Source organism: Raphanus sativus, chromosome 2 (genome assembly GCF_000801105.2).
Source record: "Raphanus sativus cultivar WK10039 chromosome 2, ASM80110v3, whole genome shotgun sequence".
Classification (NCBI taxonomy): Eukaryota; Viridiplantae; Streptophyta; class Magnoliopsida; order Brassicales; family Brassicaceae; genus Raphanus; species Raphanus sativus.
In genome coordinates, this window is record NC_079512.1 from 24,205,128 (window position 1) to 24,230,775 (window position 25,648).

General features: G+C 37.0%; 6 protein-coding genes across 7 annotated transcripts; all 6 read right to left on the bottom strand.

Annotated features, from left to right (window-relative positions):
* Positions 1-210: 210 nt before the first annotated feature.
* On the bottom strand, positions 211-2,891 carry LOC108833556 (putative RING-H2 finger protein ATL21A). Its single transcript, XM_018606964.2, has 2 exons — positions 2,135-2,891; positions 211-755 (listed from the first exon to the last, which is right to left on the bottom strand). The coding sequence occupies exons 1-2, from the start codon at positions 2,835-2,837 to the stop codon at positions 310-312; spliced, it is 1,149 nt and encodes a 382-aa protein (XP_018462466.1). The 5' UTR covers positions 2,838-2,891; the 3' UTR covers positions 211-309.
* Positions 2,892-5,619: 2,728 nt separating this feature from the next.
* On the bottom strand, positions 5,620-8,024 carry LOC108833555 (dehydrogenase/reductase SDR family member FEY-like). Its single transcript, XM_057002703.1, has 7 exons — positions 7,721-8,024; positions 7,510-7,630; positions 7,205-7,322; positions 6,896-7,032; positions 6,566-6,667; positions 6,386-6,478; positions 5,620-6,310 (listed from the first exon to the last, which is right to left on the bottom strand). The coding sequence occupies exons 1-7, from the start codon at positions 7,969-7,971 to the stop codon at positions 5,975-5,977; spliced, it is 1,158 nt and encodes a 385-aa protein (XP_056858683.1). The 5' UTR covers positions 7,972-8,024; the 3' UTR covers positions 5,620-5,974.
* A 135-nt stretch (positions 8,025-8,159) lies between these two features.
* Positions 8,160-12,889, bottom strand: LOC108821143 (uncharacterized). Its single transcript, XM_018594195.2, has 6 exons — positions 12,740-12,889; positions 12,095-12,533; positions 11,627-12,000; positions 11,303-11,530; positions 10,899-11,230; positions 8,160-10,777 (listed from the first exon to the last, which is right to left on the bottom strand). Exons 1-6 carry the CDS (start codon positions 12,787-12,789, stop codon positions 10,527-10,529), a joined length of 1,674 nt encoding a protein of 557 aa, XP_018449697.2. The 5' UTR covers positions 12,790-12,889; the 3' UTR covers positions 8,160-10,526.
* Positions 12,890-12,985: 96 nt separating this feature from the next.
* LOC108833554 (uncharacterized) lies at positions 12,986-14,376 on the bottom strand. The gene is made up of 5 exons (XM_018606962.2): positions 14,135-14,376; positions 13,901-14,035; positions 13,617-13,724; positions 13,415-13,519; positions 12,986-13,329 (listed from the first exon to the last, which is right to left on the bottom strand). The coding sequence occupies exons 1-5, from the start codon at positions 14,282-14,284 to the stop codon at positions 13,165-13,167; spliced, it is 663 nt and encodes a 220-aa protein (XP_018462464.1). The 5' UTR covers positions 14,285-14,376; the 3' UTR covers positions 12,986-13,164.
* Positions 14,377-14,657: 281 nt separating this feature from the next.
* On the bottom strand, positions 14,658-18,026 carry LOC108816351 (RNA-binding KH domain-containing protein RCF3). 2 transcript variants are annotated; one of them, XR_001943848.2, is made up of 9 exons: positions 17,100-18,026; positions 16,573-17,028; positions 16,239-16,487; positions 15,938-16,153; positions 15,710-15,780; positions 15,507-15,615; positions 15,262-15,388; positions 15,044-15,169; positions 14,658-14,870 (listed from the first exon to the last, which is right to left on the bottom strand). XR_001943848.2 is itself a non-coding variant. In XM_018588926.2 (8 exons), exons 1-8 carry the CDS (start codon positions 17,778-17,780, stop codon positions 15,150-15,152), a joined length of 1,929 nt encoding a protein of 642 aa, XP_018444428.2. In that variant the 5' UTR covers positions 17,781-18,026; the 3' UTR covers positions 14,920-15,149. The 2 variants fall into 2 exon arrangements, 1 of the variants encoding a protein (XP_018444428.2); XM_018588926.2 differs by lacking the exon at positions 14,658-14,870 and having other exon boundaries at positions 14,920-15,169.
* A 2,271-nt stretch (positions 18,027-20,297) lies between these two features.
* On the bottom strand, positions 20,298-24,451 carry LOC108840895 (sulfate transporter 1.1-like). The gene is given in 13 exon segments (XM_018613702.1): positions 20,298-20,444; positions 20,928-21,004; positions 21,170-21,255; positions 21,831-22,021; positions 22,115-22,401; positions 22,616-22,742; positions 22,829-22,945; positions 23,095-23,118; positions 23,121-23,213; positions 23,288-23,353; positions 23,461-23,843; positions 23,996-24,044; positions 24,149-24,451. Coding segments are annotated over 13 exon segments (1,950 nt in total).
* Positions 24,452-25,648: the final 1,197 nt, after the last annotated feature.

Genomic DNA, 25,648 nt, shown 5'->3' on the forward strand with positions numbered 1-25,648 from the left:
TTTTTTTCAGAAAATATCGATTTTCCTAATTTGATTGTTGGATGAATTGTGTTCACATAGCTCAAATCTACTACCCCACGGTATAATTGGTCTTTTGATTATTGTCCCATTAGTCTGTGATTAATTTTATAGTTGTAATTGGATGTAACAATTCCACATCAATTTTTCAGTTATATACTACTGAATTGTACAAAACGTGATTTCAAAGTATTCGGAGAAACAAAAAAAACTGTAGCATTTAATATGTAGAACCAGTAAACTAACTCCAGATGTTATGCTGCTAAGAAAACAGAAAAAAAAAACGACTAGCTAAGGATTATTGCTCTCAGATGACAAAATCTGCTCTAGAGAGTTCCGACACACTGGACAAGTCCCGTTTAGTTTCAACCACTCATCGATACAATCTGCATGAAAACAATGTTGGCACGGTGGTATTGTCTTAAGCGTTTCCTTTGGCTCGTACTCTGATAGACAAATGGAACATGTGGCATCGTCTATTTTGGGAAGCCTTTTGCTCTCTCCCAATACTATTTTGGGGTATGACTCAATAGTCGGCCCATCAAGGCCTGTTATCATGATACTGGATTGTAAAGAATGGGTTTGCGTGTTGTTGATCGCTGAGTGTGGAACGAGACGACGTGTTTTTATGCACGAGTTAATCTTGCTGTAAACGAAACAGAAAAGGCCGAAGAGAATCAAAGTCCCTGGGATTCCAGCACCAATGGCTATCGCGTAACGGGCTTTTCTCGGAATGGCTGAAAATTATTAAAAAAACAACAATTAGCAGAGGAAAATAAATAGTATATAATTATTATATATGTTGGCTCATTTTTCTATTTTCTAATTTGGTGATCTGATTATACATTTTTTCAAACTTAGTTTTTTTTTACAAACTTAGTTATTTTCATAAAATGAAATTGATCATATGCATAAATATTCATAGACAAAAAATTAAAAGAGTATTTGCGAATACCTTGTTTATACAAACAAGACAAACAAATAGTAAGAAATTTTTATTTATATTAAACTGATAGTAAAACTATATGGACTATTGCTTAGGGCAGCAGTTACCAAAAAGTATTTTTGGACGACTTCATATTGTTTTGTTTTGTTTGGGTTATAGTTCGTGATTAGTAATCATTTGTTTGATACTTAATTATGGCTTAAACCAGCTTAAACCAGCAACTTTACTGGTGTTATGGAAGACTATGATTGATTATTTTCCATCAAAATAAAATTATTATGTGATCATAAAGGAACAAAATGTAATTGGTTGTAGAGAAGACTCTTAGTAAATGGGCAACAATTGAATTAGTTGACTAAAATAAGTAGGCCATAAAGTGGAAAGAAGTCAAACGCATCGGAGCTTTCATTATTATGGCAACGACCTTGCGACCACTTACTCTTCCAACTTCTCATTCTTCGCAGTTAATGTTCTCTACACTCGATCGTATATATAATAAAATATTATATATACTATAAGAAAAGAAATAACAATTGATATTTATAGTATACATATTTTTTAAGTTATCATAATAAGTCTAAATAATCTTAACTCTTAAGACTTTTAGGAAAAACCAAACCGCTTTTGATGTGCCTTTCACGTTCACAAGACAAGCTGGTCATCTTAGTACCTATTCGTATATTATCTTTGTTCCTACAAGTTTCGGCGTTTTTCTTTTCCATCGTTATTTCGCGTTTACTTTTCTTTTATAGTAGGTTTTATGTACTTTTTATACTAGGTTTCTTTGTAGAAAATGAATATGCATATATATTATCATTCTACATATCGATTCGTTAGTCTCAAGACATCGTGTTGAATCGTCTGACGTGGTTTCGAATTTAAACAATTGGAACGGACAACGTATTTGGTGTACACTTGTCAATCTTTCAAATTTGTAAATATTGTACACACAAGCACATGACTCATTCAACACCAAAATTCGTCATGGTCTACGTCACCTTTTATATAATCCAATCGTCGTAGTAGTTGTATTTTTTTGACTCTATACGGATTAAATTGTATCCTAATCTTTTAAAATCAAGACCGGAAACAGACGAGTAATGCTCATTTTAATATTTCAAGAATTAAAACAATGAAGGAAGGATTTTCTAAAAAAAGAAACTAATTTACCTGGTTTATGTGCATCCGAGCAAATGGTTTCACGAGAAGAATTACTCTTAATCCCACACTTACCACCTCTAATCTCACACTTACCACATCTCGGAACCCTCCAGGTGAGCCAGAGATCATCAGTCAACTCAGAATACGACAAGGCCTGCTCATAAAACGGCCAACGAACCGGGACCTCAACGGTTTTCATTTCCCGGCATGATTGAGACAACAGGTAGTTCACCACTCTAGGCGAAGCAGTCGCAAACACCGTGTTGTTTTTATCGCTCAAACACGTTATTGGATTTAACGGCCTGAAACGGAGGTACTCCGACGTCGGACAGTTAAAGAACGTGAACCGACGTGCGTAAACGCCGGCAAACGGCGTGGAGGAGAGGTTCAGCGTTAGGATCCGCTTAGGAAGACAGCTATGTGGGTCGTTGATCCAAATCTCTTGAGCTGCGTAATCTATCATCTCGACGGTGAAGTCACCGGAGAAAGGCAGCGTTATGGTTGTTCGGTTAACGCCGTTACTACCACACGTTAGGTCGAACCCTTTGTCGTAACCGCAAGACTGTAACTGGTGGGATTTTAAACGGAAAGGAAAACGGATAATTGGATCGCCGCGGCGACAAACGGCGTTAGTGCATGCGGCGGTGATCGTCGTCGGGATTAGGAGAGAGAGAAACAAGAGAGAGAATGATAATTTTTTTGTAAAGTCCATTTTTTGTTTGCTTGAAGGAGTTGGTTTGGTGTTGGGAGCTTAAACTTAAAAGCAGTAGCCAAATCCTTTTTGTAATTGAGAATGGACCCATAATGTTACGTGATCATTTTTTTTTTCTTCCACGTAACCATTTTAATACTATAATTATATTGTTTTTAGTTGTATTCTACCGTCTATTTCGTTTATTTAGTCACCGAAACGATTTGAAGTATATTCATGTTAATGACAGACAAAAAGAATTGGGTTTGAAGAAGGAAAATAGTAAAAGTAAGATTAACACTTTGGTGACTAAAATCAACTCCAACGTTCCACTATCTCGAATGGAGTTCAAGTTAAATATAATTATTGTTTTTACAAGATTTTGTTGTTTAAATTAATTTCAGTGTGTTAAAGAAAAAATTGAGTGATTTCCCAAGTGACAAGTGTTACTATAATTTCTAAAAAAATAGTAGTATTTCTCTTTCAAAAAGTCAACTTTTCCCATACAAGCGAGAGTGTGACTATGACCAAAATTCTAAAAACTTCTGGCAGCGCATAATAAACGGGCAGATAATGTTACAACAATGGACTTTTAAATAGTTATTAATTGAGCATTAAGAAAGTTTCAACAATTAACGAAAAGTCAAATCAGAGAACTACTCTTAATGAATTGAATCCCATAATGATATTGGAACTCTCCTCCATCAATAACTTTTTTCCAGTGAATCAAGAGGAAGAACAATCTATTGTCCTTCCCCAAATTCTGTTCTATGTTTTGAGCTTCTTCTGAAGAACTTGTGGTTTGACAAACTTTGAGATATGAATACTTAAAAAGGATTTTTTATCGGTTTTTAATTTTTCATTGTATATTTGAATTTGAGAATCCGTCGTGAGAAAAGTTAATTTCTACAACCTTCTTGTGGCGAAAAGATGAAGCAAGGCAATGAAAAGTAAATACAGTATCTTGGAAGAACACTAGTCTAAAAAATTTCCGTTATGTCGAAATATTAGTACATATATAGATATGTAGTCTTAATTGCAATCACTTTTGCAATGACATAAACAACATTTTTTGTTTACATGTATGAAAACATTTTCAGAGTCTTTTATCACGTTCACTTTTACAGTTAGCAACATAATTTTGTTTTAATATGTTTAAGAATATGAGTTCATTTAAAATGCATATACATATGTATTGCCAAATATAAAATTATACAAACACACGCAAACGCCCGTAATGCCGGTTTCCAAAGGCAGTCTTTTGAATATAACAACTAGATCTTGATCCATGCGACCGCACGGGTATTTATTTTCTGTTTTTAGTTTTTTTTATCAAATGATGTATTTGTAATATTTGATAATAAATTTATATCGAAAACTAATTTTTGCAGTTATAACAAAAATTAAAATTTTGATAAAATATTCTTATATAAATTCAGTTATCCTAATTAAAATAGTATAGGTGTGGGTCATAATGGTTTCGAATTCCAAATATTTGGAATTTATATTAATATAAATTTGTTAAAAAATAATCACATTCGGTATTTAATTTTAAATCTTAATTTGGGTGTACTAAATGTTATATTTGTAAATATAATCATATTAAATTAAGTAATTTTATATTTTTGCGTTTAACGTAAAATATATCACCGACACTGGAGATCACCTAAACAAATCTAACATTTATATGATTAGATGTATGTGTACGATATATAACAAATAAAGTTTTTAAATGATAAGTATGAAAATACACAATATGGTTAGTATGCTATTAAACATGATACGTTACTTATAAAATTTGTAAAAATAAATAATTGTTAGATTTTTAACAAATTTGTGACATATAAAAATTAAGATTATAATTTGTAAGAAAATGAAATGTAATATAATATATATTTGATCTAACTGCTAATTCATTATAAATGGGCTTACGTGTTCAATAATTTTCAGATTTGATTTTGACAATTAGTTTTCATAATTACTGTAGACTAATGAGAAAATCAATGGAAAATAATTTTTTGAAAATAAATAAAGTGATTCAGTTTCTATATCTTGTAGTAGAGATGGGCGTTCGGATATTCATTCGGATTTGATTCAGGTCTCTTTGGGTTTTAGATTTTTGGGATGAAAGGTTTTAGCCTCATTCGGTATTTATAATTTCGGTTCATGTTCTGGTTCGGATAACTCATTTGAATTGTTTAAAAAAAATATTCTTAAAATATAAAAGTAAAAATTTATATAACAAATAAATTTGAATAATGTATGGCAAAAACTTAAACTTAACATAAAAATTGTTTTGGTTCGAATATTAAAAGATAGTGATCTCCTACTATATCATATGCGATTTTTATTATCATTAAATATGGTAAATTTAGAATTAGGAAATGTATTTATTTAACTGAAAAGACAGCATTAATAAAATTATAAATAATTTCGAAATTGATTTAATAGAAAAAGAAAATTAAATTTTATATTTAGATAACACATTAACTCAACTGAAAAAGACAACATTAAAATAGGTAACTTAATTTATATTAGGACAACACATTAACTCAACTGGAAAAGACAAGCATTAAATTAGGTAGTTATTTAATTTTCAGTGGCATTTAGACGTAAATACTGTGCAACTTGTAGGGTTAATCCATATGTGTACTTCTGTTTTAATAAAGTAGATGTTACCTGATTAATAAAAGACCAATAAATTGCATAGATTATAGAAACGTTTCGCAGTTCAAAAAAAAAAAACGTTTTAAAGTTCAAATTTTTATTTATTTATTTTGTATCTATAAATAAACTGAGCGGGTTTGCTACTCGAATATCCATCCAACCTCGAGAACTTTGTTATCACAACCGAACTTTGTTATCACAACCGATTGGGACCCCGAATGCTCAGGTCTAGTTTAGGCTTTGTTATCACAACCGAAGACTTAAAATTAACGAGAAAATGTGTTCTTATGTTGGCACAATACGAAAGCTACTCCCTGAGGCCGATCCTTCATCTTTAGAACGTGTTTAGTGTAGTATAGTGGAGCTTTGGGGTCAAGTTCTAGAAGCTTCTAACAAGTACAAAAATGAAGAAAAGAAGAGAGAGAGAGAGAGAGAGAGAGAGAGAGAGGTGTAAAGAAGCTATCGCATTGTAATAAACTTGTGAGAAGGACTTATTCTTGATGAGCTCCATAACGGCATTGCACCGCTTGTCCTTCTATAAGCCTCTCCAACGCATCAAGAGGAAGACCGATCAGCTCTACCGTCTTTTCCCACACTCTATTTGCTGTTTCTACGCTCTGAGCTTCTTCTGAAGGCTTTGTGTGTTTGCAGTCTTGAGATATGAATGTACAAATGGGCTTATCAACGGTTTTTAGCTTTTCACAGTGCTCCGGAATCTGAGCATCTGTCGCTGAGAAAAGTGAGCTTCTGCAGCCTTCTTGAGGCGAAAAGATGAAATAAGGTATCAATGCGTATTGAACTTGAACAGAGCTCGGCAAGTCCCTCGCCTGCATATTAGGATGTCAAGTGTTATAAGTTCTAAGGAAAGAGCGATGGCGTGACAGTCGAACTAAAATACTCACAACATTTGTTAGAACAATCCCTGGGGACAAACAAACAACGCTTATGCGAGAATCCAGAGGCAGCCTTTTGAAAAGAACATTGCTAAACATAACCTGACCAGATGAGATGAATAAGAGATAGAAAATGTATCCATTAGCTTCTGAGATCAAGAACCAAAGAAAAGAAAGATTACGTTTCACCTGTGCAAGCTTGCTGCCCGAATATCCTACAAGACTTGTAAACTTTCTTCTTCCAGATACCACATTCATGTCATCCGGGTCAACAAAACCCACATAGTGCATCTACCACACAAGCAAGTAAACACACAAAAAAAAAATGATCTTGCATGAGATGGTAAATAACTGAAGCTGAATAGATTCAAAGAAAGAAGAAGCGCAGCAGAATTACACAGAGTATAAGCATATGACGTTAAAGCTTTCGGGTTGCTTAGGTTCTATATACTGATGCCAGAGAGATTACAGAAGTAGGTGACAAAATATATGCAGGTGGCCAGTGATGATGATACTTACAACGGAGTTGACATTAATGATTCGGCTAGGGGAGGCACGGTTAAGAGAGGGCAAAAGGAGTAGGGAAAGCAACGCTGGAGCTAAATGGTTGACTTGCATGTGCTGTTCATAACCATCCTTTGAGAACTTTTGTTCCTCTGCATAAATCAAAGACTATTCATTTAGGTCCATCAAGTTGAAGTATGAATGGTGAAACAAATATGGGTTTGAGACCTCAAGAGATTGTTGAAAATGCAGAATCGCTAAAATAGCAAAGAAAGCTCAAAAGCTAAACAATATAAAAAAAAAAAAATGCATGAAAACACCAACCTCCCATGGCAAAGATGCCGGCATTGTTGATGAGAACATGCAAAGGAGCTAAACGAGCGTTCCACTCATTGCTGAAGTTGACAACAGAATCCAAAGAGAGAAGATCAAGTTCCATCGCCTTCATTAAAACAAAACAATAGTTACATATATCACTATCATCACTCCATATCTGTATAGTCTAATTATAATAAATTTCTCTAATCACAATCTTGTTAATAATATCACACATGTTTGACTAGATTTAGTCCAAAACAACACATTAGGAGGATGTCATACAAGTATAATGAATCTAATATTTTGTTAACCTCGATGTTAAGTGGGAGGCCTTTAGCAGACCAATCTTTCTGCCATTGCTGAATCAGCTCGTGAGCTGCTTTTGTGTTCCTAACCGCCATTACAACATGAGCACCAGCTTCTGCAAGCTGCCTGTGATTTCAGGAACAACCAACCATTTTCACCATCAACTAACTGCAAAAAATTCAAACTAAAACATTTGAGAATTCGTCAAAAATTAACCTAGCGGTTTGAAGACCAATGCCGCTGGTTGAGCCAGTGACGATGCAGGTTAAGTGATTGAGAGGAGGAAGAGGAAGTGGATTGGGCAAATGAGAAGACATGAATCTCTGGAAGAGGAACTCGTGGAACACGCAAATCCATCCTCTGATCCACTCCATCCACCCCAATCCTTCCTTCTTCTTCTTCTTCATCCTCCTAGTTTCACTGTTCATCCGATCTGTCATACAGAGAGAGAGAGACAAAAACAGCATTTGCGTTTGTTAATTAATTATAAACTCGATTATTTATTTATTTAATCAGGATTTTGTAATATTCCCATAGTGGAGAACAAAAAACAGCCCCCAGAGAGAGAAAGTTCCCCATCTCTTCAAGAACTCAGTTTTTTTTTTCAGATCCGGTTTAGACCGGCGTGCGTGGGCTTACACAGTCACGACTTCGGTCTTAATCCCTCCTTTAGCTTCCTTTTGGTGGTGTTTTTTTTTCGTGTTTGGTAAAGATTTCGTCTGAGTGGTTTGTTGGGTGCGGTGGAAGAGGTCTCCCAGATAAGATCTCCGGTCAGAGCTAACAGATTTACTTGTTTAAGACGAAGAAGATGCCAGATCCGGTAGAGGTACGGAGCGGTTCACCTGAACCTGCGAGCGTCTTCTTCTCTGTTTTTAACTTAGCTCCCGTTGAAGATCTTGTTGTTTGTTGGCCAAATCCATCAACTCACTCCATTTTTTGAGATCTCTATTTCGGGTCAGATGTGTTTATTGTTTCAGAAAATCTGAAACTGAGGCATCTTTGTTTGGATTTCAGTGTTTATCTTACTTTGCCTTTGTTCTAGTTTCGGTGTAAGTGGTGTGGAATGATGGTGTAGCAGTGTGTAGAAAGCAGAACATGTCTAACATCTTTGAGAAGTGTCAGGGTGATTGTCCCGCTCTAGGAGAGAGTCATTTTCGCAGCCTTTGAATAGGTGTTTTATCTTGTCTATCTTTTGCTCTCGTGTTCCTCGATGGCTTTGTCTGGTTGAGTTATTATAAAGAGGTTGAGGGCTTTTAGATTTCTGATGAAGGTTTGCTTCAGAAGGAAGCTTGGTCACGGTTGTTGTCCTTCTCTGTTTGGTTCCTGATGTTATTGCTTTTGGTTCTGGCTTGGTACCGTGAACAGAAAGTTCAGGTATGCTTAGTTTGGTTTTGTTGTTATGGTCACTGCAACTGCATCGCTTTGTCTTTGTCAAAGGTTCCGGCTACTCAAAACGTAGAAAGATTGATATTGTTATCTCTTTTCAAGGATTGTCTTTTAGCTTTAGTTATAATGGTCTAGAGTCCTCTTGTGATTGTTGTGTTTCAAGTGTCACCCTTTGTTTGGGTTTAAGTCACCTGTTGTTTGGGTTCTTGTCACCCTGATGTGGGTTCTAGGATTTCACGTTTGTATGTTTCTTCAAGTTTTTTTTTTCCGTCAAGATTTTTTATATTAATAAAAAAACGGGCCAAGCCCAGAATACACGGCCAACGGCCCACATATAAACGTAAAAGGTTAGAGGCCCAACAAACTACACCCTATACCCAATACTTGAAACGGGCCAACAGGTCCCACTATAGAACCGTGCACGTCGTCAGCCAAATGACGCATCAAGGAGTCTGGCAGCTGGACACGTGTGAGCATCTAGACCATCAGTACGCCACGCGTCGCTACCGCCTCGACTTGACCATCTCCGCCGCGAAACGTCACCGGAACTACACCACCGCCACTTCATTACACCGGAGCTCAGAACCGAACCGCCTCCGGCGAAACCATCTCACGTCTCCCAACTCGGCTTCTCGTCGGAGAGCTTTATCTCTCTTGGATATCTCCTCCGACATAGCCAGCACATCACCACTCAAACCACAAAAGCGTAAAACCCGATCCAAAACCGGATCGCAAACCCTAAAAAAAACAACAAAAGGATAAACTAAAGCCGGCGACGCAGGCTGTGGAAGCCCTCACCTCCCAGCGGCAAGACCGACGACGGTGAAGCTGAAGAAGCTTCCACCTCGCGGGGACAATAACCGGCGGCGACAGAGCTGTGTAAGCCTCAGCCTCCCGGAATCGCAAGCTACACACGATGAGTCTCTTCACCGCGCCATGATTTCCAGACAACCGCGTCTTCACTCCACGGAACCTCCACCGGAGGTACCTGACCAGAGCTTAAACAAAGCGACCACCGGAAGAGACGGGGAAGAAACCAAGAACGGATGATTTATACACGAAGCCAACGGACTCCGGCGACGGAACGCGCTCACGCGCCGTCCGTTCACCGGAACCAAACCCAAGATCTACTTTCTCTCTCTACTTCTCTCTACTTTCTCTCTCTCTGTCACTCTAGTATGTTTCTTCAAGTTTCATTAATCAAAAAACAGATGGAAAAAAAAAAAAAATCAGGATTTTGTATGATTCGATTTTGAATGACAGATTTCAAATTGAACCACGACGTCGCTTACTATACCAAAATTAATTTGGTTTATTTCCGTCACATGTTAACCGGGCTTTCATCCTATCCGGTTGGGAGAACGAACCAGATAAATTTCAAAATGATATATTCCAATACCCATCTCTCGTCTCCAGGACTTTCCAATCACTCCTCTCTTCACCTGACCTCGACGCCAAACGAGCCCTAAGCACTGCATCTACCTCTGTATACAGCTTCGTCGGAACAGACCTACTAAACCACCACCTCTCTGGTTCGCGCTCACCGAACACAAACTAGAACGAATCCCTTCGTTTCCTTCAGTTGGTTTGATATAAGATAATAAGAGATTTAAAAAAGAAAGTAAGAAAACGTGTTCTAGACGCTTAGACTCTGCTTGTATCTCTCTCTAAGCAAAGCTAGCCTTCTCCTAAACTTAAATTTCTCATCTTTCATCTTCAATTTATCCAACATATGCACTATCTTCTGGAGAGTAACAATGAGCTCTTCAGCTGATGGACCAAACTCTTTCTCTTGTATCATCAGCACCCTTTTCAGCAAAACGAGCACTTCCCCATCGTCTCTTCCTAATCTCACCTGGATCGACACCAAACAGTCCAGCGCCTCACCTGCGTTAAGGTTTATCCAGCAGAGCAGTCAAGACTTATGTTGAATTACGCTTAGATGACAAGAAAAATCATAAACATTGGTGGTGATGTTATGGAGAGAGGAAAGTAAGTGTTTTTATACCAACAGGGAGAGACTCTTCGCCAAATGCCTTCTCACGTATCCGTAGAACCTTTAACGCTACTTGCTTGGCTTCCTCATAGCGGTTCAGCTGAGAAAGAGTGACTGCAAGACTCAGCATTGGGAAGCTTATGGACTGATCCTCCGAACCAACTGATTTCTCCATGATGTCCAAACAAGTTCTCAGCAATCTCTCGGCCTCCACATAGTTCTTGGAGCGTGAATAAGATGCTGCAAGGTTCATAAGATGTGTAGCCATGCTTGGATTGTTTTTCCCTCTGTACTTCTCGTTTATTAATAAGCATTCTTCTAGCAGCTCTCGTCCTTCGTTTCCCCTAATGCACAGAGCCCAAAAGAATGAAGTTCCTCCAATCACAGGAATAAAAATTAGATGAAGAAAACTATACCTTCCAACAAAATGAAGCAGCTCAGCAAGATCTATCCTCATGTTTTCTAAGACAGTATTGTCTATGTCCATATAATTTGACTCTTTGATAATCTGTAGAGCCTTCTTGTAGAGATCTACCGCTTCATCAGCATCACCTTTAGTGCATTTTGCATTAGCAAGGGAACACATGGCCATACCAACTCTTCCATCTTTCTCTCCGTACATCTTCTTGTATATATTTAAAATCCTACAAGAAAAATAAACACAGATTTGACCAATTCGATCACATAATCTGTGAATAAGAAGAAACAATTGACTTAAACAAGTCATTTCCGCGCTGTACCTGGTAAACGGAGCCTCTGCTTCATCAGCTTTACCTTCTTTGAGCAAAAGTTTACCGAGTGAAAACAAAGGCACCACTAGATCCTCGCTTTCAGAGCCTCTTTCCCGTTCCAAGATAGTCACTGTACGCTCGTAAACGCCAATAGCTTTATTTGATTTTCCGTATGAACCGTAACTCTTTGCCAAACCAAGTAATGGTGTGACGAGTAGAGTGTTATCATCACCGTACGTGTTCTCTAGTATACTAACAGCCCTTTGATGCGCGAGTAGAGCGTTTTCAAACATCCCAAGTGATGAATACATACTGCCGACATGCATAAGCACTGAATCCAAAAGAGGTTCCGAGTCCATCAACTTATCAACAATCTTGCTTATCTGCATTTGTTCACTTCTGTTTTAGAACAACACAATCCAGTTAAAGAAATGATTTTATAATTTTCTATAATTATGATAACTGACTCGAACTCACCATGTCAAGCAAGGCCGGAACAGGTTTAAAGTCTCCCAAAGCCATATACCCCAAGGCAATGATGTCGAGAAGAGCAGCTTGTTGGATACCTTTCAAACCCGAATCGATCTCTTCTTTCACAGCAACGTAATTAGCTCGAAGAAGGTCCATTGCGTCTCTTTCTTTCCCAATTTTAACCATAGCTTTGACTTCATTGAACAGCTCTTGTAGCTCCATCTCAAACTCTTTCATCCCATTGGTATGAGTAGACCTTTGAACTTGAGAAACACCGGAAGTAGCATGTATCTTCTTAAGCTTCATGGAAGCAGTTTCTGAGGAGGAGGAAGTTGATAAGAAATGGCGGGCGGGAATGATGTAGCGTTTCTGATCACGGAAACAAACACACTGCCACGTGGAATCTCTCGGGGGAAGACCGGACTGAGAAGATAACTGATTCGCCCTGAAACCCCAAAACAGAAGCTCAGCAAAAGACAGAAGCTCAGTTTTAACAGAGATAGATATAAAGCTAAAAACTCAACTCTCGTTAGTCGGTTTACGAAACCCAAAAAAAAAAAAAACTAAAAGGCGAAAGCTTTTTCACAAAGAAGAAAAGGTCAACTTCGAAGCGAAGGGAGAGAGAGAGAGAGAGATAAAGAAATCATTTACCGGTTAGTGAGCAGAGTAGCTGAAGGGAGAGGAGTGATAGAAGACACCATTGACAAGAAAGAGCAAGCGAGGGAGTGTGAATTGAATGAAACTCTTCGTTCGTTGTTCGTACCCGCCGAGAAGAGAAGGAGATAACGCCGGTGATCTATTTCTGAGATGACCCCAAATTAATAGAATCTTACATATTACGCCCAAAGTTTTTAAACTATGCTACATCATCCCATTTGCATGTGTGTTTGCTTCAAATTAATTTTCACCCAAAAAAAAAAACTTATTAATTTCCTTGTAGTTGGACATACAAAATTCGAATCATGGTTTAAACTAAAACCGGTTTACATATAAAAAGACAAATGCAGCTGATCTGCAATTTCAAGGCTACATGAACCAGATTGAAGTAGAACAAAAATATAAGAAGGAAGGAGATTTTAATGGCCACGGAGTTTGACTTTGAGAATCCATTGAACAGTTCCTGGTGGCATTGGAATAGTCTTTGGGAACTTCAAAGGAACCTCGTACTCGCCAAAAGTTGCCAACGGCTCCGTAAGAACCACATTGTCCGGATCAATCTTCACACACAGCTGCCTCGCCACCTTCATATAAAACCGATACAGTAACCAATGATGATAAGATCTACTTACAATAGTTTACAGATGTCTGAAGGAAGGAATTGTTTACCTCAGCGACAATCTCTTCCTTTGTCACAGGTGTTTGCACATCCGGTTTGTCCTCTTTTGAGGAGCGGTTTTTGAACTTCTCCTTGTCTATCAACTTCCTCAGGACCTGTTAATCGAAAACAAATGGATAGCAAGTTCCTGAGACTCCACAAAAAACAAGAATGTTGAATGCTTAAAGAGTTTAGAGGGTCAAGTAAAAGTACCAAGTTGGCATTAGCAAGGCGCTTAGCTGCCTTTTCAAACTCTTTAGTCTGGACTTCAGAAGACTTATGAACCACCTTAACCTCTTCCTTTTCTTCATAGTTACGCATCTGAAACACCGATTCACATCAACAAATCAAAACAACTAAAGGAAAACACATCTAACACCTCACTCAAAAAATATCTAAGTACCATAACACTATCAAGAACTAAATACACATAATCAAGAACACAACCCTATAGATTACAACAAACAACAAGAGCAGAAAGGAAGTAATGAGGGGACCTTGCGTTGCTCACGGATGAGATGAGCATACTTGTCAATGTTGGGGACAGCAAGGAGTTTAGGCATAAGGTGATTCCTGAAGTAACCAGGAGCTACCTTCACCGTCTCACCTGCTTTCCCAAGCTTCTCTATGCCCTACAAAAAAACAAACCACATCAGATGAAGAATAGTGAAGCTTCACAAATCAAAAAACAACAGCCAGTTTCTTATTCGATTCAAATCCAAAGGCCCCACCGTGGTGAGGATGACTTCCAGTTTTCTGTATCGAACTCCTTGACAGGCGAAAAGGAGAGGATGGTGGATCGCGTTCTCGTATTTGTGGAGAGCTGTGCCTCTGGATACTACATGCCGGATCACGTTTCGGCTTTGCGCGAAATGAGCCATTTTGAGATTCAACGGTGAAGCGGCGACGGCGACTCTTTTTCACGAACTAGAAGAAAAGAGGAAACCTCCCGCAGTCGAGGTTTTAGCAAATGACGTCAACTGAAGAGAAACGACAAGGCGTTTAGGATTAAACAGAACGCTTCGATGTTTCTAACAAAAAAAAAAGAAACACCTCGCCGTTTCTTATCGAGGGCTAAGCGTTTTGTTGACGTTCGAGACGTGACTTTTTGTTCTTTTTATTTTCACTAGTTATGTGAGGACTTCGGCAGTATGAAAACAACAGAAAAGGCTAAAAGAAAACATAGAATCATAAACCAAAGAGTGAAAGACACTATAGCTTCACAACTTAATAACCAACTAGTATACGCATATTTACTTTCTTTTTTCTACACAAAACCTCTCACTATGTTCTCTCTATTGGTGTTTGCATGTCCATCAACCAATGTGGATATCAAAGAGCTTGTCAATGGTCGAGAATCTGCAGGAGTGTGATCCACATCCAAGGTCGCTGGTGTCCAAGTCCGACCCACGAACCAATTGCTAAATACATATCCAGCTGGTGGATAAAACGCTTGCTCTTGTATCACTGAACACATGAACATGAATATATATGCAAAAGAAAAAAGAAAAAGATCTTTCAGTCATTAATGAGAGTACTATGGATGATTTAACTTTGAAGACTTATATAAGTTACAAAAACAATGGAAAAAGGCTATTAGACAACATCAAAAAAAAAAGCGTGAAGTTCAAAATGTTTACCTAAACCTCTACCACTTACACTCAAATCCTATAACTCAACAATTCATACAAACTCCACATTTTCTTAGTTTCTCTGATTGAATCCCTGCGTTGCCCATGTCCAACTTCACGGTCCATCGTCTTGTACTGAAACCAAGAAGAAACAAAGATCAGTCCTATATAATATAAACATCAGTGATAGTTGACAGTATTTAGTTTGAAAAGAGAGAAGAACTTACTGCTCAAGATGAAGCCTTGAAGCAAGCTCTGTGCTCTCTCTGCCTGCTCTGGCGTACCCGAAATTCTAATCACATTCTGTGTTTCTCCAGGTCGATCTTCAACTAAGGTTACACTAGCTCCAGACCACTGTGAATAAATGAAAAAAAAAAAGAAAGGAGTGAATACAAAACGTCTAACATTAGATTTTCAAGACAAGATTTGCAACCAATCTATTTGTTACTCCAGTTAATAGAGAGAGTTTCACCTCACTGATTTGTGCAAGCTTGTTTCTTGATTTCGTAACAAGCTTAGGAATAACCTGGTCCGGTAAGACAACTTCAAGAGTGCTCCTAGTAACAAGTGGCACCGACATTCTAGAGCACAAAGAATCAACAAAAGAAAGGAGAGGTGTGAGTAAACAACTAATTCTGGCCTTCTTAGATTCTAAATTTGGTAGAGTTTCTCTACCTGCTTCCCGTGTTAGGAACCTCATTCCGGTGTTCACTTTCACCCGCCTTTGCAACTGATCCACCACTTTCCTACAAAAAAAAAACCAAGATAAAAAATATCTGTGTAAATATAGGAACATTGCACAAACAAGAACCATTAAGCTCATGTCATAACTGTCAATATGTGTGACCCTAACTGATTATGGATGCACATGTATTGACAAGATTGATGATGAGACCAAAAAACCTTATATTGTGGTGCGATTGAGAGTCCTTCACGGGGTTGATTCGTGTTATTTGATGAAGCTACCTCTATTACCCCTGCAACACCTTCAAGAGGGCCAGTTGTGGATGTTGAAGCCGGTGGTGTCTCCTTCTGAGAGAGCTCCCTGTACATATGACTCCTCAACCGTAACGTTAACTCAACAAGTGCATCTCGAGCTGCTCTGATCTCCCCAGTTATCTATATTCACATTGAAAACTCTCCTTTGAGACCATAAGTAAAGTTCAAAATATGCCCAACTCTTCGGAATTAGACACAGACAAACCTGTACAACAACATCATTGATGGAAACACATCGAGGCATCTCTTCCCTTGCTAGGATATGTACGCTAGCTCCAGTTAATCGCGATATCTCAGATACCGATCCTGCTTTCCCTTCCAAACATACCGAGTCTCTAGATGAGACAATCAATCTCGTTGTGATAAGGTTATCTTTATCAGGAACAAGGTCTACAATCCGAGTCTGAATGTGCAACAAAGCTTCTTGAGCAGGGAAAAGCTGGTCATCAGGAGCCTGCGCAAAAGTAAGAAGACATATACTGATGATATACATAAACAGATACCGCTGAAGAAGAAGATCTTGGGATGTTAAAGAGTACCTCTTCTGAAGAAATGGTAATTATCTGCTCATCAGATCCAGCAACAGGTTCAGACACCCTCAAGTCTACCCCAATCTCGCTCTGAAGCAAATCTACTATTCCTTCTGATTCCCCAACAACGTTAACAATCTTGTCAACAGGACAGAGAATCCGGAACACGAGCTCTTCAGTGTAGCAAGGCTGCGCAGCATTGTCACCAACCGGAGCTTCTTCTTCTTCTTCTTCTGCATAGTTGGATTGCCGAGAGTTGAAACTACTGTTATTCCTATGATGAAACCGATCCGACGATTGTCTTCTCTGCTGTTGTGGGATGTAATCATCAGCAGGCGAAAAAGACCGTTCTGGTGAAGAATGTACACGACCCTGTAAATGACTACGGTCACGATGTTGACTCTCTCTTAGACGCGATGATACAATAGCTAACGCGTTTCTCACCGCAGAAGCTTCACCTACAATCTAAAAGAGAGGCAACTCATATGTAAAGCTAAAACAAAAACAAACAATGAGAACATCATGAGTGGAGCTACCTGAACAATCTCTTCAGACAAGGAGACGCAACGAGGCAAGCTAGTCTCTCTTGGTAAAATCCTGATAAGAGTCTTGGTCTCAATCCTCATCTGCTCGATGATCTTCCCGCCTTTACCCAACAAGCAACCGACATGAAGCTTCGAAACCACAAGCCTCGTCACGACTCTGCCTCCTTCACCGTAATCATCATCCTCCTCGTCATCCACCCCGAACTGAGGCTCGCTCTCGAGGATCCTGTCGTGGACGCTGAAGAGAGCCTCCTGCGCGGGGGAGAAAGACGGCAACCTACCGTCGGGATCGCGGCGGCGGTTGTCGGAGATCTCGATGATGCGCTCCGCGTCTCCGGGGACGAGCTCGTGGACGTTGATCCAGGCTCCGGTGTGCTGTCGGATGGACTTGATGATGGATCCTGATTTGCCGATCACGCCTCCCGCTTTGGCGTCGTGGCAGAGGACGCGGTAGGTCGTTGTCGCCATGGTCTCGGGGTGGGACTTCGATGGACGGCCGTTTCCTCCGCCGCGGTATCTGTTGTTGTTACCTCCGCCACCGCCGCCGCCGGTGAAGTGGTGGTAGTTGTTGTTGTTGTTGTTGGTGTAGCGAGGTTTGGACCTTGGGATGGAGTCTCCGTCGTAGTCTTGGTCGTAGTGATGATAGTTCCTCTTCGATCTAGATCTCTCCATTCGCAAAATCCCTTCACCAAGTTCAAACTCTCAACTACTAAGACATTCAAATTCAAAGTCAAAGAGAGAGAATCTCAAATCAATTGCTTTCCTTTCTCGGAAACTGAAGTCAGTTGAATAGTAGTCGTAGACGGAGAGAAAATCGATATCCAGAAGCGGAGTAATGCAAAGAGTTATCTGATTATCTTCTTCTTCCTTGTGGTTGTGGTGGGGTTCTTGAGAAACACCAAGGGAGTTTCCGAAACTGAGAGAGAGTTAAGAGGGGGGGAGAGACCCCTACGTGTAAGTGTCTTCTTCACTCTTTGGCTTAATGCACCAAAACGGTGTCGTTGGAGTTAGCGTTAAACGACAGGAGCCTTCGCCGTGATATGTTTCTACGCAGTAAAAGTTAAGATGGAGTGAAGATGATGAAGCTTTGGTGGTTTTGATGGCATTGTAAGATTGAGTTGCATCTTTGTCTTGTCAGTTTACCAGCGTTACGTTTTTTTTTTTTGTTCAACATTGATTTAAATGATTTACAGTACTTGTTCTAAAAAGGAACATTTGATTAAATGGTATGTGTTTTTGCGGAAAGTATTGATATATACTAAAAATGTATACGTCCGTTTTAATATTTCCTCACTCTTTTAATTAGTTGATGATTCAGGATTATATACAAATTAAGAAATATAGATTTTAAATTTCATAAGAACATAGTTAATTATTTACTAAACTATAATTCAACCAATAATAGATATACCCCAGCTGACAAAAAAAAAGATATACCCCACATACAAACTGTTATAATTTTTCTAAAACAGTTACAAAAACTGGATCAAAAACTTTTTTTGAGTATAAGACTTACGAAAAAAATACAGAAACTAATAATCACTACATAAAATAATTATTCTATAGTTGTTTGGGTCGTTGTATAATGCTTTACCAAATCAAGTAAATGTGCAAATATTTTATTTAAATTGTATTCATTATAATCTTTTATTTAATTATTGATTTTAGTTGGTAGTCAAAAACGTATAATCAACTTTTTAAAAATTCTTTGATTTGTATTTTCCATTTATTGTAATTTGATTCAAATTTCAGTACAAATACATAGTTGATGAACTCGTGTATGAAATCTTCATGGAACCTTGTATTATTCACCTTATAAAATCAATTGTTTGTGTAATATATTATAGACATCTCATGAGATTCTTTATAGTTTGTGAAAAAAGCACGGACAATTCTCTCAAATACAATTTTTAAGTTTTTGTCATAAAAACAGTTCTCAAAAAATAAAATGACCAATTTTTTTTTGGAAAATTGTAATATTTATTTTTATTTTTAAAAAATTATAACACATTTCTAAAACTCCACTTCTTAACTATAAACCCTAAGTATATTAGTTAATCCAAATTTTATAAATGTATATTTATGATTCAATAAAATCTCTTTTAGTTATTTTTCTCTTTGTAATATTATTTTTGTGACAAAAAGTTAAAGAATACTATCTAAAAGAATTTCTCAAAAAGCATTCTATTATATTTTTTTCTTTTAAGTTGCTCAGAAAAGGTTCATCAGATTTTCTTTCTAAAGAGTTTGTGGTATCATTCATTCCTTCCCTTTTCTAATTTCTATTAATATTAAATAAAAAATCAAAATTTAGGCACCACAACAGTAAGTCACATTTGTTTATTCCGACAAAAATTCCAAACCTATAAACAGATTATAGACTAAATAACAAACTGATGAAGAGAATATTTGGATATGTTCCAAATATTATAATTATTTATTAATAGGATAATTACTTTTATTGTTTTAAAGTTTTAATGGTTTTTCTTATATTAAATTAGATTAAGATTTTTTAAGATTAGTGATTTATTATAAATAGGTATTCAAACTTAAAGTTGTATATAATAGTTTTTGATGATTTAATAAAAAGAGTTTTTCAGAAGAGGTTTCGATAAATCATTGAGAAGATTATTCTCAAACTTAAGAGCTTTTTAATTAAACATCGTGAAAAATATTCAAATACCCATAGTTTTCAGGTATTTTTAGAATCAACAAATCTAGTTTTATCCCTAGAACCTAACTCTGATACCAACTGATGTAATGGAAGCTTCTAGGAACAAAATTAGATCCACTGATTCTAAGAATACCCGGAAACTAGGAATTTATATAGTGATTCTAAAAATAGCTCAGTCAAACGGATCAAGGTCTAGTTCATTAGTTATATAACAAAACACTATCAGTGAATATTAAATAACAGAAAATAGATAAGGCAGTTCTCAAAAAACAAAAAAAAACATACAACAACAGAAAATAGATTATTAGATTAAACACTCAATCGTCAACATAAGTTGGATGTACAGTTTATTTATCATCTCATATCAAACACAAACACTGGAGAAAATAACAATACAAGGAATCAAATTCAAGAACCATAAGTTGCACAAATTATCATGTATCATCATCTCAAACAAAACAAAAAAACACAAATAAAAAAAACAATGGTTGGTGAAGCGTTTTCAGTTTAGCTCATTATGCTTGTTGCTCAGCCAATTTGGGAGAACAAGTTGCTACCGCGTCGCCAATGCTAAGGAAGATGTTCTCCTCTCCAATCTCATCAGCAAACCTAGAAGCATGAAGCTTCTCAGTCACCACTGGTCCGGGATTTGCAAGAATCAACTGTTTAATGTCAAGTCAGTTAATCTATCAGATTAATCATTCAACATTGTCTCCGTAATTAAGATAGCATATTAACTACTACAACAAAACTCTAGAACTTATACCATTAGCTTCTGTTTGGAGTTATATCATGAATTTAGGTATATTTGCAACACTTTACGATGTATTTTTATTTTAGTTATCGAATATTTGTTAAGCAATGCCTCTGAGCAGATTTAGTGTCCATACTCCTTACTTTAGTCAATTCCAGTTAACATGCTAAGAAATAAATTATTAAATCCGTCCGAAGTTTTGATGTTATGATACAAATGTCTCAATTTATTTAGATAAAATTCTACAACAAAATATAATCAAAACTGGTTTAAGTATTTTTTATTATGTCCGCTCTATATAACCTATTTAAAAATTATTGATTTTAGTAACTAAGCTAATTGCAAGCTTGCAACCAATAAAATTTACAAATGAGTTATTAAAACAAGTTACCTGGATTTGTCTCTTCTCGAGATTCTTGTGAAGTTCTTCAATGGAGTGGATACCACTGGTATCAATATCTGTAACCGCTGCAGATACATTTATATAAACCATTAGTAAGCTTGTATCGTAAAATATACTAATACTAGTATAATCCTACATTGGGATCATAAGAACAGTGACGGTAAAAATTAGAAAAAAAAACTATTAAAGAAGATTGTCATTATAGTTGTACGTAGAAATATCGTTCTTACGTGACATCTCAATAATCAGAAACTTGATTGCCGGCATGTATGCTGCTTTAGCTTTTTCTTCTTCTTCTCGCAACCATCTTAAAATCCTATCACAACACTTAAATGAATCCATGACCTCCAAATACGTAATAGGTTTATCAAAGTGGATTAGTCAAACTTATTTAATTTTTCTTCCGCTTAGTAAACTTATAACAAAAAAAATTATATCCATATATCTGACCATGTTACATAATAATTCGTGTTCATGTCATCACTGTGCAGCCATTTCAAATCCAAACCGGCATTAAAACATATGTATTAATGTGTTATAAATTTATCTCATGTTGAAATAAACTAATCTACGGGATTTGAAGATCCAAGTTTTGCTGCCACTGAAGACATCAATACTTGGTTTCAAAAAGAAGAAAAAAGACATCTATACTAGGACTCAGAACCCTAATCTGACTAACAGAATGAATTCTTAACTAATAGAATAACGTTAGTTATTTGGTTGGTTGGTTAGTTAATTAACTTACATATTTACTTTTCAAATTATATATATACATATATATATACACATATTTCTAATCATTTTTTTTCAATAATCATATTTCGGTTTGTAATGAAACCAAATAATAAATTTGTATAACGAAGAATGTGTATAACATATAATCATATTTACCTTTCTCGGAGATAGTTGGCGTTGGAAAAGTAGATGGCAGAGTCAACGCGAATGATCAAGATTCCGGGAATCTTGGCAGCATCTGGATACTGCAGAGTGTTCCGATACACATTCGTACTTGGAAGCTTCCCTAGAACCACTGTTCTTGGTCTCGTCACTTGCAGCAGAATCTTCGCAAATGATATCACCACCTATGTATTCCACAAGAACCGAATATACGTAAGCTTTAATATATGTACATGATAACAATATATTATTGATTTCGTCCATATAAGCAATCTTACGGAAATCAAGAGACCGATTTCGACTGAAACGAAAACAACTCCCAAGAAAGCTCCCATGCAAGCCGCGAAGTCGAGTTTATCGATCTTCCATATGAGGATTGCTGCTTCGATGTCAATAAGACCAAGGACGGCTGATATAATGATTGCTGCGAGGATGGCGTTTGGTGTGTACTTGAAGAGCGGTGTAATGAACGCTAATGTTAGAGCTACCACTATGGCCATCACAATGTTTGAAACAGCTGTGTGGCATCCCGCCATGTAGTTCACGGCAGATCGCGAGAATGAACCTACAAATTTCTCGAGTATATGTTAGCAATCTCATTTATTTGAGTATAAGACGGGTTTCTAAATGGAAGACCATAAACGTTTTCACAATATACCTTGTCATTTAATAAAATTTTTGTTTTTGTTTTCTGAGGAATAGTAAAATTTGTTATAAAACTTATTGAGTAGTTAACGTAAAGAGTAAGGCATCGAAACTTAAATTTTTTGGCAGCGTACCTGTGGCAATGTAACAAGAAGTGAGTGAACCAGCAATGTTCATAGTACCCAATGCGATCATCTCTTTGTTTCCATCGATTTGATAGTCTTTCAGTGCGGCAAACGTTCTTGCAATTGCTACGGCTTCCTGAAAATTTTTAAAAAACAAAAAAATTTCAGATAAAAATAGAAAAAGACTAAATGACATCTTCCTTGTTTATATGTGCCACTTACCGTTAGGGCTACCATACCAGCAACTAATCCAATTCGGATTCCTTCGGTAAAATATTTTCCGGAAAAGTAAAGCTTACCAACTGAAATCGGATTTATTCCTTGATCTATATGCCTCACCTTCATGAGTTATGATAAAAAATATTTTTAGTTAACAAACCAATCTATCAACTAGGGTGGGTGTCTCAGAAGAAAAACATTAGCAACACTATGAAATATCATTCATAATTGATTAAATACTACACAGGATTCATATTGTGTGAGCTTACAATCTGGACTCCTTGTTTGTCCGCATATAATTTTTTATAAAGACAAAGAAAGTGGAGACAACGACGGAAATAAGAGGAGCAACTGCCGGAACCCAAAATAATTTTTTGTTCTTCCTCCCCTGTAATCAGATATCATATTAGAGAAGAGATTCAAAGTTTCCTGCATATATATATTAGAGAATAAAGAAGTTACAATGTATTTGGCGACAAGTAGGAAGGTCAAGAAACTGGCACCGATGACTATCGTCTGCCAATTCCACTGGAACATTCACGAAGAAACGAAAGCGAGTGAGATACTGATTTGTTTGGTTATAAAGTAAACATAGAGGAAGGTTATAAGAGAGAGAGAAGAGTATTAAAAGGTACCCCGTGACGAGAAGCCGCAAATACGGATTTCATGACGGAAACAATATCAGTTTTCTTGGTGAACTTCTTGATGCCAAGAAAGCCCTTAAGTTGTTGGAGAGCAATTGTAATGGCTGCTCCTCCCATGAACCCAACCACAGCCGCATGTGACAGAAAGTCTATCAGGAATCCCAACCGGAGAAAACCAAGGCCAGCTTCGAAAACGCCAGCAAAGAAAGTGGCGGTGAGGGCAAGGCGGAGATATTCCGCAGGATTCTCTTTCGGGTTGATCACGGCCTGGCACAGAGTGCCAAGAAGAAGAGACACCACCGCCACTGGTCCGATCGCAATATCTCTAGAACTCCCCATGCCCGCGTACACCAGTGGTGGCACGAAGCTCGAATCTGTACACAAAACCATGCATTCACTATGTTTTGTAATGGTAAATGTTTTTTCTTTTTCTTTTTCTTTTTGTATTGACCCGCAATAGATATTATCAAATACACTAATTCTGATGATAATTATTTTTCCTTAGGTTATGTACATCAAGACTTACAAAGTCCATATTTTGGATCCAAATTCGCGAGCTTTGCATATCCAATATCCTATCATCCATGAAACATACATATGATGTAATACATAAACGGAAGAAACGCACGAAAATGTACGTAGACTTTATAAAAGAAAAATGGTGGCTTAAATAGTAAACCTGAGGGATACACAGACTGGCAATGGTGAGACCAGAAATGACATCTCCTCTAAGTTTTCGAAGATTGTACTCTCTGGCCCATCCAATGATTGGGAAGACAGCTTGGATCCCGAGCAACACCTTCTTAGATGCTGTTTGGTCCTTAAAATCCCTCAGAGGCGCATCGTGGAAGAAAGTTTCTTGAATCACCGACTTGAACTCCTTAAGCAGACCCTCCTTCGGAGGACGTGCCACTCTGTGACGAATGAATGTATTGTCATTTGCATCGGACCCTCCTCCGTCCGGCGGATTAGTCTTGGCCATGGTTGTTGAAAATTTGAATTTAGCTGCCTGCATTTTTTTTACCAATAAACATTGTTTATCAATAAAGAAATTACTCCAAAAAAAACATAAGCTCTTTATATGTTTATAAAGTTTAATTAGTTTAGTTTTAACCTTAGACGAAGGATGATATTATTAGTTTGGAGAAACTGTTGATTTGCTTGAGGAATTGGAGTTTTGCTGTGTCCTTTATATAAGCTGTGAAATATTTGAAGGTCAACTCTCAAGATCTCACAGCTTGGTTTTCATTTTACTTGTTAAGTAAACATGTTTCATTTGATAGATTCAAAGAACGCTAACATATTATTTTAAAAATATGATCATATTATTTTCACAATATGTGAGTTGTATAATTTAATTTGATATTTAGAGAAATGAATGAGCGGAAGGTTGACTTCGATAATTTATACTGTCCGAAGATAGACACCAACATACTAAAATATACAATAAACTAAAATGCTGTTTCAAAATAATACAAAATCATTATAAACTAAAATACTGGTTCAAAATATACTCACCGATTATAAATTAAAGTCATGTTCTAAAACTCGGCCATCTAGCCAAGTCCGCTGTAACAAACCCCAGTAGATTGAAGGTGCGCATAGCAAGTTGGTTAATCGGTTGAACAAAACATTAGTTACTCTGCGTAAGATCCGTCTAGAGCTTAAAATAACAAAACAAAGATGTTTAATTAACTGAATTCGTCCAAACGGAAAACATTAAATATGTGGCGTCATTTAAAAAAAAAACAAGACGGCTATTTAGTGTGTATAGTTTTTTTTCTTTTTCTTTTTCTTTCATTCAAAACAGTTTTTCTTTTCTGAACAACAAACAGATTTTCTTTTTCTAATCCAAGTTATGTGGAGATATTTTGTACATGAATGTCCAAAGTCAATAGTTCTACAATTACAACTGTTTTGTCTTCCACTGCCGTCATGCCATTAAATGTACACACAAGAGTGGTGCTCATAGATTAGTTTCTCTCACACGCCGTCCAGGTTCATTGTGTCATTCATAGAAACATAATATAAGCATCATTTTTCTTTTGTTAAAGCACAAACAGCTATGTAAACTACAATTAAAAGTTTTTAAAATTGATGTCTGCATTTCAGCGTAAACATAATACTCTCTCGTTTCAAAATAATACATACTCCCTCCGTTTCTTAATAAGTGTCACTT